This window comes from Athene noctua, chromosome 5, assembly GCF_965140245.1.
Source record: "Athene noctua chromosome 5, bAthNoc1.hap1.1, whole genome shotgun sequence".
In the NCBI taxonomy this organism is placed as follows: Eukaryota; Metazoa; Chordata; class Aves; order Strigiformes; family Strigidae; genus Athene; species Athene noctua.
Window position 1 is genome coordinate 21,595,479 of NC_134041.1, and position 15,807 is coordinate 21,611,285.

The 15,807-nt window shown below is 38.8% G+C and overlaps 1 protein-coding gene across 3 annotated transcripts in view; it reads right to left on the reverse strand.

Annotated features, from left to right (window-relative positions):
• FRRS1 (ferric chelate reductase 1) overlaps window positions 1–15,807 on the reverse strand; it is a 34,527-nt gene that overhangs the window by 9,025 nt on the left and 9,695 nt on the right. For all 3 annotated transcript variants that reach the window (XR_012633684.1, XR_012633683.1, XM_074906641.1), the window contains exons 3-11: window positions 6,974–7,169; window positions 6,611–6,747; window positions 5,286–5,380; window positions 4,480–4,630; window positions 3,476–3,655; window positions 2,486–2,584; window positions 1,818–1,965; window positions 1,160–1,276; window positions 257–372 (exon numbers count right to left, since the gene is read on the reverse strand). Coding sequence is in view for 1 of the 3 variants with exons in the window: in XM_074906641.1 (XP_074762742.1) it covers window positions 257–372; window positions 1,160–1,276; window positions 1,818–1,965; window positions 2,486–2,584; window positions 3,476–3,655; window positions 4,480–4,630; window positions 5,286–5,380; window positions 6,611–6,747; window positions 6,974–7,169 (1,239 nt within the window). In the remaining 2 variants the exon portion in view is untranslated. The remainder of the gene's footprint in view (window positions 1–256; window positions 373–1,159; window positions 1,277–1,817; window positions 1,966–2,485; window positions 2,585–3,475; window positions 3,656–4,479; window positions 4,631–5,285; window positions 5,381–6,610; window positions 6,748–6,973; window positions 7,170–15,807) is intronic.

Sequence of the window (15,807 nt, forward strand, 5' to 3'; positions counted from 1 at the left end):
TATGCTATTAAAATACATTTAACAGATGTACAGTTAAAGATGTTCTTAGCATCCTCTTTAGACTTTGCTTTTCCTAGTCAAGTAGGCGAATTTCTGAGCTGTAATTGTTACATTTTTTAAGACTAAGGTTAAAAAAAAAAAAAAAAAAAAAATCACACCAAGTTTAATCTCTTATTTCTTGGATCCCATAGGTTCATAGTTCTGCTTACAATAAAGCTAGAAAACACAGCTGAAGATATGGGGATATTTTGCCCACCTGAAACCACATCTCCTTTCCAAACAAGAATGAATGAGACCAGACAGGTTTGAAGAATCGTGCAACAATAACACCAATACTAACTGCAGTAATCCAAGCAACAAACATTAGCGCTCCTAAAAATTGAAAAAATACAAGGTAAACATGAGTAATTAGCTGCATATGAATACAGCTTCAAAGACTGTGTAACAGTTTAGTCCTTATGGATGTGGTCAGAATTTACCAGTGATAAGATTTTAATCAGCTGGTTCAGACTACAATTTTATAGTATTTACTTTCTTAGAGGGCAAACACATCCATATCAAAGATAATCATGCTATGCCCACACAGCACAACAGAGCAGCTCTGGCTACACACATTTCGTATGCACCAGTACAGTCAGTACATACTAGTGAGAGATGCTGTTCTGTCACCAACTTAGACATCAGAGGATGAAAAGTGACATTTCTTACAATTTGTTTGACAACGAATGAGTGATAGTTCTTCATAGGCTTCATTTAAAGTTCAGTACTGTGAGAGAAAAAATTCTCAACTTCAATGTCCCTGAACTGTCAGCTGAGGGGTTTCTCATTTCAAATAGAATTAAACCAATAACACAACTAGAACAAATTAAACCAGAGAGAAAGAGTTAAACAGAAACAAGTCCTAATTATAAATTTAAGAGAAAAGACAAATGCAAGTTCATTTTCCTGAGCAAAAATCATCTTATAATGCTCTTCTTGAAAAATTACTAAAAACTTTACTTTGTCTTCACAGTCTCAGATCTTGCTAGCCAACAGTATATGTAACATTAGTGCCAGAAAGACAAGAGGAAATACCTACTCTGCAATAATGAGGAAAAATTAAAATTTCCAGTCTCAGCAAGTTTAGAACTGAAAGACATAGCTAGAAGTTGCAGCTTACCATGAGCCTTGATAAGTCGAGGGGACCGGGAACCTCCAATATCCTGAGGAAGGCCTGTGACATTGTACATTCTATTGGTGATCAGAGGCTGACGACGATGCTTATATATTAGTCCACCTAAGCAGTGACATAAAGTGGTTTATTTATGGCCAATGAAAGTCACTGCACTTGTAAGCGTGCCTGCTATTATTTATGAATGCAAGCCTGTTGTGACCACTGAGCATAATCATACAAACTAAATTTCTGACACACAATATGACAAGAACTTAAGATGTCATCTAAGCTGTCTTGCATACTTAATGTACAAGAACTAACTCACCCCTCTACAGAAAATAACTTCCTCCACTACACACACAAGGCATGAAGAATAATTACCTTTGATGCCAGTCTTCATTTTAAAAAGATGTGGCCAGATCTCAAGAAGCTACCAGTTCCTAGCATCAAGGGGGCATACAACACACACACATGAGTGAGTTTACTACAGCTTGTAAAAGCAAACCGATGATCCAGAGAGGCAGTACAGACAACTGGACTAAGTGCTTCAAACTTGGAAAACCTTAGTTCAGATATTAATTCTCAGCTAAACTATCTTACATAAGGGTTACTAACTCATTTAGAGCTGTTCAAAGAAAATCAACCCTACGTAAGTTAAGTTTACCTTCACTAGCTTCCCCATCTGCCAGAAAGATGTAGTAACTGCTATCCAGATTAAATCTCCCTTTGTAAGCAGGAAGACGAATACTCCTTCTGAAAGAACACTGAAGAACACCATCCACAAGCCTCCATGACACATCTTCAAGGGCATTCTGTGAAATAGAAGACATTTAATACCCAGTCTTTTCAGACTGGCAGAGTAATTGGCTGCCACAATTGCCACAAACCAAGAATGGCAAAGATCGGGGTGGGAGAGAAAAATCTCTTGTTTACCAACTTAGAAGGTATGTCAGTAAGTCAACACAGCAGCATAAGGCTTGAACTTATTACCACCAATTTTCCAGCTCATAACAATTTCCCCTTCCCTTTCAACCTTTAACCCAAGATGTAGCAATTGCAACTGCATATATAGCAAAAGAACAGAGTAACAATGGGCATAAAAAAGTTCCTCAGTAGAGTAAGGTCCCATCGCATGACTCATTTTTAAAAATTAAATTTAGACTTCCAAACATTTACCAGGAAGTAGAAGCCCAACCAACATCACCTTAAAGTGTTACGGATCCACTTTACTATTTAAAACTGCTGTGCAAAATAAAAGCACAAAGCAGCAGCATACTGTTCATTGCTTCAAACCTACATTTGTGGAAATGTCTTAGTTGTTTTCAAATGTACCTCTGAATACAAAACAGGAGGACTTCGGCCCTTCAGATAGGCAGTGCTTATGTAAACATGGTGGTCCTCATTAACACACAGATATGCATCATCACCACCCTAGAGAGTTTAAAAGAACAAGGTAGTTATAGCCCAATAAAAATCACTACTGGCAGTTGTCAAAAGCTCTCTGATTTAATATATGCAACAAGACCTGAGACAGATTTATCTAGCTGTCAAGCTATTATTTCCCAGCTTTCAAACACTTCAGCGTTACAGAGGAACCACATTATGTCAAAGATGGCACATTATGATTTATGCTCTGTCGCTCCCAAGGTAACAGCCATATTATCAGAAGTTTCTTTAGCTATTTAGAATTTACTAAATTAACCAGACAAAATAGAGATGGATGTTGATGCTATTTAAAAGCCCTCTTTAGTTAAAAGTTTGCTTTCCTCATAGCTGTAAAGACAAGCATTGTTAAGAACCAAGTGTTCTTGTGCTAGGGACATGAATGTAAACAGCATCTCCTTTGTGCAAGTTTGTTTATGGATTATGCATCTGTCAACAGCATCATCCCTTCACTTTAAGACCAATTAGGAAAAAGGATCTCTAAACACTTATTAAAATTGAATGGCGTCTCTCCTGTACAAACAATGATGAAATGCAAATGGTTTTCAGAAAGTATAGCAACTCAGCTTTTGACAGGTGAGGGTTTTTGGCTAGGTAACAAAGAAAGATTGATATAACCAGAAATTCTGGTCAGCTACTTGCTATCAGATGGGGTGGATTCTGCTAAAACAAGGAAATTCTACTGTAAATGGTCAGTCCTGAACTAAAACTGAATATCTACCTATAAAATGCAACCTGTGCTTCAGCGCTATGGGAGAGGAGTTACTCTGTGTGACATCTACCAGCATTTCAGTTTTCCATATGCAAGTTTTGCTAGACTACCATTCAAACTTTACTAAGATCACAAAAGCAACTAAAGTAGTAAAATAGGACACTCACCATCCACTGGTCATGGGACAACGCAAATGCTAAATATCCTTCACTTGGACCACTCATTTCAATAAATACCGAACCCTTCTCTTGTTGGAAGGACAGAAAAAAACAGGAAGCACTTTCAGGATCACAGTTTGAAGGGTTCCTAATGCAGAGCTTCATACTTCCACAACCCGATGCATTAAACTAGACAATTAAGCAAACAATCAAGTCATAAGCAATGAGTATCCCCTCTTCCTCATTCTAGAAGAAATCATACAAGGAACAGCAAGAAATGTCATCTCATCCACACATTAATCTCTTAACCCACCTCTACAATTACCCCAGGACTAGCAGATAAAATGATGGTGAGTTCTAAGCTGTGCTTTTACTCAAGTTAAATTTTCACTTTAAAGATATTGTAATAGAATAACTTTGAAAAGAAAGTAAAAACTTTATCTGAACTTCCTTTGGTTTAATTTTTAGAGAGGTAATATCAGCTGTAGGATGAGGGATAAAAAGGGAAGACCAGCTTTTCATTTCCTTTTTAAAGTAGGAATTCCAATGATACACAATGAGAATATACATGGATTAAAAGTCACACTTATTCTGGATCAAATAGTGATGCTTGCTCAATCCAGGCAAGAATCAGTAGTAGAAGTCACTAACACAGATGAACTCACAGAATGAAGTTTCCAAGCCTTCAGTTACTAAATAGGAAGTTATTAGTCAAGACCAGAGCAAGTCTTCTCCCATCTCTCTTCCCAGGTACGCATAATATTTTCTGACCATTAAGTTCTAAATGTTCTATCAACCTTCTGACCCCTGTGTGGCATGACATTTAACCCACACAAGGTTCAAGCAACTCAGCTAACACAAGACAGTACCTGTCTATGTTCTTGGTCTCTGATATCAAAGTTACTCATCCATCATCTCCCCCTTTCTGTTAATAGGCTGTATCAATGTGATTTTATTAAATTCCATTGATTACAAGCATTAAAGATAGCATTATTTAGGTTACAATTACTTACTGGCTTTGATAAGTAGGAAATCAGGTGTGAAGTTGACATAGCCTCTGATGTTGCATGCAAGGGTGTTGTTGGGGATGGTACCTTAGGCTGAGAAACAATGGGACCAGGAATCTTCACCCAGAAAGTCTTGTATTTCTTTACAACTGTGGCTCTTAAACACAACACACAGAGAGTCATTACTGTATACATCAAGAGTTGATAGTTTCTTTAAAAAAAGGAAAAATGAAAAGCTTTTACAGTTTGTACAACTTATTTGCAAAATCCCCACCTTTATGCAGACCTCTACCATTTCAGGTATTAAAAGTAGGAAAATATCTGAAATCTCAGTGAAAAAATAATTTTAAAACATACTACTGCATGTTCTACTGCATATAAGAAGCACGTCTGTGGCACAGATTACAACCTCAGACAAGAGTTGCATAGCTTTTATCCATTAGTTCTCAAAAACCTAGCAGTATAACAGAGGGTACGCATACCATTTTGTTATATACAAGCACAGAAAAAGATTCTTAACACTGTATCTTACAGGCATGAGAAGTGAGCTGTTAGCTAGAAATACTAAAGAAACCAATCTCCAAATCCCCTTCTACTCCCCCTACAAAAATGAAAATAATCACCTCCAGGCTTTCCCTAAAGAACAAGTGTCTGCATTAGTGTAAACTCCACAGTGAGCAAGAGGTGTTGACTTTTCAGGGCATTAGTTCAAGGATACTTCTCAGCTGTTGGAAAATATCCAAAACAGACAACGCTACAGGTTTACCTTATTTGCATTTTAATAAACTAGAACTAATACTAGATTTACTTACAGAAACTGTACACGTTTTGGGGCATTTCCAGGAGCAATCCAATAAACTTTTATGTATTTCTTTTTTGTTTTACTTGTGTGACTGACAGCTGAATTCTGAAAACACACATATAAAGAGTTACACGGTGGATATGCACTAAGATTTCAGCTAACAAACAGTCATCATAGGCTGCAGCTAAATCCTAAACAGACACCATACTGTTACACTATACAGACCCAGTGCAACTGGCTTTTCCTCATGATCCCAGTCACCATCAACTCAGATGAATCTAGCACTGAAACTTATACATACTAACAAACTTTAAGGATAGAAGGAACAACTAGAGGTCTTTCAATCAAGACGCCAGTGATGAGAGATCCCTGCAGCATTTATGCAGAAATGGTATGATAACCCTCCAGTTTTTTGATAGTAAAATAATGCTCCGTTTTTAGGTAGTAAGAGCAATGAGGGACAGTGCAATAACTGTACAGAGAGATCAGAACTAGTATTCCAGAGGACAAAAAAAAAAATCGAGTAGTCTTGGGGTCAGACAGCTATTTGCACAAGATAAACACATCAGACACAGCGCTGAACTAAGTCCCCTGAGCACAGAGGGCACGATCCAGACATCCCCATGGCTTTACAGCACTGATGAATGCATTAATTGGATGCCACTGGGCGGCAGGTGGTAGAATTGGATAGAAAAAAATTACATCTAGGCACATTGAGAACTTGCTCTACACCAGCTCAGATGACACTGTGCATGTTCATGAAGTTCAAGGCAGTTGCTGAAACACTAGAGTTTACATCTCTTGCACATGAAACAGAATCAATTTATCTAAAATGGATATCAAAGATTTGATCTAACCTGTTAGTAAGAAGGCTCCATTAACAGTAACTGACAGAGCAACACAAAATAGCCTATTCTAGTGTTCGTTCACCACAGCAACTGCCCTAAACTTTCCTTGCTCTAAAACTTTTTCTCTGTCCTAACAAACATGGAAAGTCATTGATAATGCTCCTCTTCAAAGCAAACAGAGCATGCTCTCCTCTTTTTATTATACAATATCCAGGAATACACTATATTCACCGTGCACAAATAGAAATTGTTATAAATGCTGCATCTTCTTGCAGCAGTCAAGAGCCTTCCATCACCACAGTTTAAGTGGCTCGTAAAAATAGTCTGACAGAGTTGTAGTGAGCCATGCCTCTATATTGCAAGTTGGACCAATTTTCTGAGAGTCTTGAGCTAAAAGATTACATAGCTTAGTTCTGTCCTATTACAGACATGGTCTAGTACAAACACCTCAGTGACTGACATCCCATTTTAAGACACTAGACTATACCTTGGTACGGCCACACGTCAGAAGCTGAGAAAGTCTCCGGTCAACTAACATGAAAGAACCAACTGCAGGGCTATCCAGGTGTTCTGCATCCCGGGCTTGAATGAAAAATCCTTCAAAATCTGGTCCAGACAGGTGAACTGAAGCAAGAAGAAAAATAAGAAGGAAGTGAAATATCTTCCAGAGGAAGAATGAAATATTTCAACAATGACCACCAAAAGCCCATTTTACAAGTACTGAATGACTAAGTGGATCACCTGAGTAAGATTCAACTGCTTAGATAGATCTAGTGTAGCTAACCAAGTGAAGACATGCTACAACACAAAGAAACAGTAAATTAAACTTTTCAGCTATAAGTGACAATACCTTCTATATTGTCCCCTGGCTTAAATTCCGTCCAATTCACAGTAATGGTGTGCTCAGGTAACAGTTGTGGAGAGCTACCATGACAGGGTATCATACTAGTGCAGGCTTCTCTTACTTTTCCACTTGGATAGCCATCCACAGATGCATAGAAGCAAATAAACATCCAAACAGCATAAGCAAGGCCAGGCAGCTCCATCTATACAAAATAAGAATTACAGGCAATTAAATACAATAAAGGTCACCACTCACCTTTAGAGGAGTCAGTTGAATACTAAAATTTAAAAATATGTTTATAACAAAAGCAGGCATGAGAAGACCATTCCCAGCTGCAGAAGCTAAAAGGAATGTGTGCTTCTGGTAACTGCCAGACTTCACAAGAAATGTTCACAGATACCGTGTTTCAGGCCATCGAGAGTATAGATAATACACGAATCTCCCCATCCACTGGGTGGATTATTTCTCTCACTGAATTTTGACATCACTTTTAAAATTTCTTTTGCTTACACCTCCCTTATTCTCTCTCAAAACAAAATCCCAAGTCGCTTAAACATGTGTACAGGACAGATGGATCTTTAAACATGTTTCATTGACATATAAAGGTTCACAGTACTGAGGAACTACACAACTAGTACAAAGCCCACTCCTGATTAATCCGAGCTCCAAACTGTGCATCATTGAAGACTGCCTTTTGTTTCCACAACTCGTGTCTATTTCTTCGCATATGACAAATACTTCCCAGGTAACAAGTTCTTCTTTCTGCAGGGAAACTAAGGTTGCCAAATGTCAGATATACATTTCATACATGCAAAACAGTGAGAATTTGGTATAAAGATTTAAACAAAGAAATATATATGCTTGTTGCAGACAAGCAAGCACAAGACTTTCTTTGAACTCTTCCTATGGATATTGGACCTCCAGACAATTAGTCAAACAGTATCACTGCTTGTCAGACTCTCATTAAGGGAACAGCATGTGTGAAAAACATGTGGGGTAGTAGGACCTAAGAGCCTAAAGCAGTTAAATGAAACCCTAATCCCAGCATTCATCATATAGTGTTTTGCTCTGCCACAACACTGTTTTCAAAAAAGCTGTAGTAATTGTTTTGATAACTAAGCATTATGCATGGTTTACAGTTGTATAGCTGTTTACAGAACACCTTAGCCAAAAAGAAAAAGCATTTGCACATCCAAAAGGTTGGGTGAACAGAGAAACTTCTTTTCAGTCCTTAGTCACAAGAAGTGGGTTATCAGCTCTAGGAGGACATACACCAGGCAAATAGGTCTGCCTTCTGGAAGAGCCATGCCCATTTTGCACCAAGTGATAAGAAGTATCAGGTTATGAAGTTCCCTGACAGCACGCATAGACATGAAGATAAGAAAGGCACAGAGCTGCTTCAGACTGAACTCTGATACCTAAAAAGCAGTCAAATAAAGACAAGGCATGTCATTAGTTTTACACACTCTCTAGGAGTCATCAATATTAACTTTTCCGAAGTTCTCATCCACAATATCCAAAGCAATGCTACATTTGTACTTCAACATAAGAGCTCCTCAGCAACCTTACACCAATAAACAGAAGAAAAAAATTCAGAGGGGAGATGGGGTTATACAGTTACATTTCAGGAACTGGAAGGAAAAAAACACCCAACACTCAACTGCTCCTCCCAGATAGTCACGACAACATTATGACAGTATCTTTAACTTCAAGGTAAAGTAAGCCTTTCCTTCTAGTTCCAATACTTCTCCAAACCGTCACAAATCAACATGATTCTATTCATAAGTTAATGAAGCTAAAAACTAAGGTTCAGTACAATGGTGGCATTAAAGCAGCTTTTATATGTACCAGTGAAATTGTCAAAACAAGTTGCTGCCAGGAGAGGTAAGACTGCATACCAAAGAGACAAGAAAAAGGGTAGGTTAGTACTCTAGTTTAAGTAGCAGAGGATGTGGTAGGGATTTAAAATGAAACAAGAAACATTATTTGCCAGACACGGCTGACTCAAAAGAGAAGGAGGAAGAAGCAGAGATCAAAAGAATGAAAAAGGCCAAAATCTGAAAGAAGCACTGTACTGAAAAGCAATTTTAAAAAACTTTTTAAAATTTTTGACACAGAGTTAACTGTAGAAGAGCAATCTTCTCTATGAACATTCAACAGTGAAGGCTAGATTCCATAAAGAAGAATAATTTCCATATTAAAATTTAGCCTTCCTCAAACAAGACTTACTCAGTTGCCTTGAGAAGTTCCTTTCCTCCTTTAATCTGGAAATAGATTGTCACTCTACATTCTCCACTTACACAGCAAAAGAGGCAGACAGAAGATGGGAAGCACTTTTATAACACCAATCACTCTGCGGTTAAAGATTTATTTGGAATTTGTAGGAAAATATCTCCAAAAGCATACTGTAGACAGAACAGTACAATAGGTCAACATTCTAGTGAAGTCAATCTTCAAGAAATTATTCCTTAAAGAACTCTGGACTTTAACTCGAATACCACAGTAACCCCCTTTTTATAACACAGTAGAACTTCATACTTACTTAGTTTGGAATAGCCAGAAATAGAAGTTTACAATCACTCACCTGCTGCCCCTAGTTCAGCTAGGATCTCACCGTGCCTCCCTACACGCTTTTGCAACATGCACACACACTCTCAGGCTTCAGCCTACGAGTCTCGTAGCAATCATAAAGAGCAAGACAGACAAGGACATAAAATCTGAATATACAGGAAGAAAGAGGGGAAATCCAAGAGATGTCCAGAACTTCCTCCTATAGGCAGGTTTGGATGTCTCCGTTAGCTCTAAAAAACCCACCCGTTACAAGAACGAAAAACAGTATGTCATGCCCTTGTGCATACGGCAGTCTGGCCAAGAGAAAGAAAGAGTTAGTCTGGAAAGCTAAGCACATATCATTAGTAGTTCAAAAATGAACAATATTTTAAAAAACCCAAACACCTAAGGAAGATACCTAATTAAACTAATGAACCAGCAATAAGCAATTCTGAGAAGGACAAGTATACTCAGGCTGAAGATCAATAAGCAGTTATACTCATCCTCAGCCAAGTATTTGCACAACAGACCATCTGCTTTGCTGAACAAAAAAATACCCCAACCAAAGTCAGCCACTGGCAAGCAACAAGTCACTCCTATATTAAAAAAGTCACCTCTTTTTTCTGTAAGATTATATGGTTTCCTCTTCTATCTGATTAAGAGTTCTACAGCCATGATAGTGTTAATTCCCTCTAAGTGATGTTACCAGGAATGACTGCATTTTTAGATATTTAACATGTCATATATACCACAATGCAGAATATTTAGTTATTTAGAATTAGAAGAGTAACTAGCTTTAAAATTTTAACTAATTACACAAAGAGGTAAAGGAATCAAGGTTTCCAATAAGTGAACATGCAATAAACTGTTGAATACGCAACTTTTTTCTGATATTCCTCTTTGCAGGAAAACCAGAGAAAGAAAACAATCTCACAACTACATACACAAGTACAACTCTGAAAAAAAAAAAAATGTTAGGATTAATGGCATGAAAATGATTTGTTACAGAGAGGTTAGGTTCAGGAAAGCTGAAGTGTGATACGTGAATCATGCTTAACCTCACAGCAAAAGAATAAATGCCTTTTGAAGAAGAAAAAAAAAAACAACAACAAAGAAAACAGTTCTCCACCTGTATCAACAAGGTCCCAAGAGACTGATCAAAAAATCTCACATCTTACAGAACTGTTACTCACTCTTCTATTCTACTCCTCCCAGAAACATGCCTGAATTAAAAGAACAGTTAATTTGTGTTCTAATAAAGATGAACCAGCTGATCTCTGCAAGATCATCTTTTCTAGGTAAGAACAACATAACTTAGTCAAAACCTTAAATCACCAAGCATTGCCACTACAGCTAGATTCAAAATGAGAATATGTTAACTCAATTTTTGAGGCGTGTAAGCTGTTGAACAGCCTGCTATTAACCATAGCATCTGAAAACACTCTCAGTTTCCACTATAACTTATTATAAATTGTAGATTTGTCCTTGACAGATTTTGCTTGCAAGTTGTATTGAGCAGCTTTGGCTACAGTGGCTCATTTATAACCCTTTGAAATACAACTACTCATTGGTGACAGCCTATGAATTAACAGTCAGGCTCCCTGTACTAAAGAGGAATAGGAATAATTGACTTTGGGAAAGAAGCATAATGATGTTTAAAAACATAAGAGCTAATTTCTGCAGCATTTTCCAACTGGCAATTCTCCAGTGTTTTTGCTAACTTACTATCATTTGAGCAGCCTGGAAGAACAAAAGGGAGTTTAAGGATTTCTGCACCACCCAGTGTCTTGTTTTCCAAGATAAATGCATTACACTGAAATGCTCGTGTTAACCGAGGGCCTGAGAGCACATACAATCTTGTTCCTCTGTCTTCTCTGACTATCAGCCACACACCATGCAGTAGCATACATCAGTAAATGCCCCAGTCAAGGTTACAAGGAGGTAACATAGCATACACAGCATACTAGCTCCATAGTCAGAACACAACCACATAGCACATTGTTGATTTTACTTAAGTCTTGTACTATAGACAGACTTCTCAGTACGTTGTGTACAACCAAAGACAGCATAAGATCGAGGAGTCCTTTCTCTACAGATAAGATACTAGCGCACACCACACCACTGCAGGATAAGACAATCATTCAAACCACTATGTTTTATACCTTTATTTAGAGTGGAAAAAAAATACTTCAATACTCATTAGTTTGAAGCGTGACTGCAAATGTGTTATTCCCTCCCTCACCCTCCCTACTTAAATCGTCAGTATAATATGTAACTCAAACCCCCGGCAGGAAAGAAAGCTTCAGAACAAGTTTGTTTCAAGAAATCTCATCCTTACCTGTAATTCTAATGGTGTTTCAAATACCATGTCGCTCTTGGGGTGGAGGGAGGGAAAGCATTATATACTTGAAGCCATTTACAATACAGTCCTCTAATTAATATAAAACAAAAAAATACGGAGTCATCTTCTCATCGTCCTTGCTTGACTTTGGCAAAATGCCTTAGAAAGAACTTAAGCTTCTCCAAGGAAGCTGAGTAATCAAAGGGTCAGTATTTATTTCATATGGAACTTGATCATAACTGTAAAAAACAATTTCATGCAGAGATTACACAACACTAACAGCTGACTTCTAAAGTAATCTGTAATTTCAAGTCAAGCATTTCTTGAGCCGTACTACCAAGTAACTTTATATATATTTTTGTTGGGCAGGTCAGAACTCAAGACAGAGGTAGAGTTTTTTGTTAGAGCGCCCATTTTTGGGAACTTACATTGCATATAACTCATCAGAAATTTGGAGAAAATCATGTAGAAAAATCAGAACAGGGGTTCCAAATATACTCCTTGCATGGGCAGTTATTCCAACAGTAATAGGATTCAGAGCAGCTACTTAGAGGCAGTGAAAAAAACTCACTGAGAACCTACAACAGATACTCCTGGAAAAGTGAACAAGAAACAACCATTTCAGTTAGTATGAATGAAGATGAAATAGCTAGCATTCTTCATACTTATGATGGACCATGTCAAGACAAGAATACCTCTGTGATAATTCAAACACTACCGGTTAAAGGCCAAAGTAATTATCTGTGGGTTAATCTCTAGAGATTCTGCCTGGGAAGGCCAATTGCAAAGAGAAATACAGGTTTGCTCCTAATAATACCTACCAGCTTCTGTAATATTTCAGTGCAATACAACTACACTTGTCTGAACATTTAAAACTTATCATCCTATTCATTCAGGAGTCATCTTTTCCTCCTCAGGAGGGAAATGGAAAGAATAAAAAGTGGTTGGAATAAAGTGAGTGCTGTAATTTTTGGAACAGAATCTTTAAAAGTCTGAACAAACCATACCAAAATTTAGTGGGTATCTTTTCATGATATTTAGTATACATGGGAATTTATTCTCCTGATTAAGTCTCATGGTTTTACAGTAACTGGATTTGGATAAATGGAGAGCAGTTAGTTACTCCCTCCTGCATTGAAAAAACTCCTACGGTCCCCGCAGATATTAACAGCTAAGAAAGCCCTAGTAGCCTAATTCCTCATGAGCACAACATTCACACACAAACTCAGGATCTTTTCATAGATGTTATCTTCTTTCAGCTCTTTAACAAAAATTCATTAGCTGCACAGTATGAAATCTAAAACTACTTTCAGAGAGGGAGATGAGGGGCAAGGCAAACATATTGCCAAATCAAAGGTACAAAAACTGTCATAGCCAGCATTTTTATTCTGAGCACCATTAGACAAGAGAGCAAGCATAAAAAGAAAAAGCCATCTAAATGATAATAAACTGTATTAACAGAAGGTGTTTCTGCCATGCGTCTTTAGAAACATGCTCTTACAAAGCAAAAGCAGCCAGGCTTGCCACCTGAGTTCAGAAAGAGTTTGGGTTAACTTCTGCTCATTTAAAGGTGCTCATATCACAACAGCTAGATTGAACAAGGGCAGAAAACAAGCAGCATTCACACGTCCACAACTGCTTACTATTTTTAAAATGCAAACACACACACACTGTCATGCCCCTAAGATGGCAAAGCACATGCACCTCAGCCTCTTGATCTTTCTACTCAGGAAACATTCAAAAAGAACTTCGAGGCTTGTGTTTCAAATTGAATTTTGAAGGTTTTTTCATAGCAGCCCTTCCTTCTGCTACAGTGACTAAGTATGAGTAAAACAGCTATTGGCTTTCTACTTACAGTAATACAACTTATATTACATTGTAATCTCTTCGACTTACATCTAACAGGACTAATCTTTATCAGACCCAGGATCAGAGGAAGTTTGTCTGAAAGAAGAAACAGTACACACACGAAAAGGAAACATTCACAAAAGCCTTCTTTATGTCAGACACACATTTTATACTGCTTCACAGGCTAAGCCCACAAGACCTCACACCTCAGCTGAAATACATCAAGTTGTAGTGAAGCACTGACCCTACAGTTTCCTTTGTCAGACACACACTTCCACAGACCTCAGAGAATATTAAGTAATTTTAATTATCTACTGGTGCAGTTAAAAGACAAAAAAAACCAACCACAACTTCTGATAACTTTTTCCTCAAAGCACAAGCTGGTGCAAATTTACAGCATGATTTTAAAGCCTGCTATGCATTTACTCCCTACCAAAGAGACACTTTCTTTTAGAAGAAAAATATGCAACCTTAAACAAATACAGTAAGTTTGTCTTTTTTCCATATATGCCACCAAGAACAAAAGAGGCAAGGATTCTGCCCTGTTCAGTTGTTTACTTCAATTATTTACCTTTCTGTTGGGCAGCTCCTCTGCATATATCATATATAAGGCCCCAACCTTATGGTCTTTTATCTATATGAAGAACCCAAAGTTGCTGGCTCACCTAAAAACGACACAGCTTGTTACTCTAACGAGCAAATCCAGCTACAGGATCTGCACCTTTACTGTAACAGTAACCACAGATCCATCTCCTATACATATTAGCGAAAAAGCAAAATAAGAAATATTCACATAACGTTAAGAAGCAAACAAGATACAAGAGAAGACCACAGTTGGTGTGGCTTCTAGATAAAGAAAGTGATAGCTTACCTCTACTCGTTAAAGCAAACAGGCTTAGGAGTTTTCTGTAAAGAGATTCAGAAATGCTTGCATAGAAGTCTGCAGCTGCAAGGTGCTCTGAAAGCTTCACCAGATTTTAATTTGCTTCACAGCTGCTGCTACAGCTATTCTATTAGGCATACACAGTTTCCAAGGAGCTTGAAGAATCCACCCTCGGAACACTCACTGGCGCCAGTTTAACCGAAGCGCCCGCGGCCACAGCAGCGCCTCAGGTAAAGCGGCCCCGCCCGCCGCGCACCGCCCTCCTTCCGGGCAGCCCCACGCTCCCCTCCCCGCCGCCGCTCCCGCACAAAAGGGCAGCGGGAAAGCACCCGCCTGGCCCCTTCCCTCTCTCCTCTCCGCTCTCTGAGCCGCTCTCCGCGGCAGCGGTCGCTTTCCTGCCTGCGCGGGGCGGCCCCGCCATGGCCTCCCGCCGGCTGCGGCGGTGCGGAGAGGCCGCTGCCGAGTGCGGGCCCGGCCCTGCCCGCGGGTGCGCCCGGGGACACGCGAAACGGCCCTCAGGAACCGGTGTGAGTCCCCGGGAGAGGTGGGCTCCTGCGAAGCGTGTTAAGGGCACGGAGTTTCTTTGCAGTCTCTAAACGCTGGAGGTGTTGATGAATGTCCTGGCTCTACAACTAGTCTTGCCCCGTAGGCTTCACTGAGAGACGGCGGTCCTTGTGAAAGCCTGCAGAGCTCACTTGCGGTGCTATTCATATGCCTAAAGGTGTTCACGTGTACAGGCCTGCAACAACAGGTTTTTCGTGTCAAGAAAGCAAATAACTGGCTGTAACTGGGGGTTTGCTGGCAGAAAATGCAGTTATGTACACGAGCTTCTCCGAGTTCTATTTTTCTTCATTTTATTCCAAGTCCTCAGTTGCTTGCAAATCAAAGCAGCACAAAAAGGCAGTTATTTAATAAATATCCAAAAGGAATTTTGCCCTCCCACAGAACAGAAATATTGTGATTCTGTTAACAAACACCTTGACTGGAGGGCTCTTGCTTATTAGGTCTGAGCAGTGCTAGTGATTTCAATACTACTTCAACCGTGTTTCTTTAGAAAGTACTTAGCAGTACATAGCAGACTTGCAAATGCTGTTAGTGTTCCACTGTTTTCTCAGTTTCTATAAAAGCAACATTAACTTTAGAGGTACTCTGTAATAGCGTATTATGAGATATATTTAACATGAAAAACTATAATTAACTACTTTGCCTAATGAGACA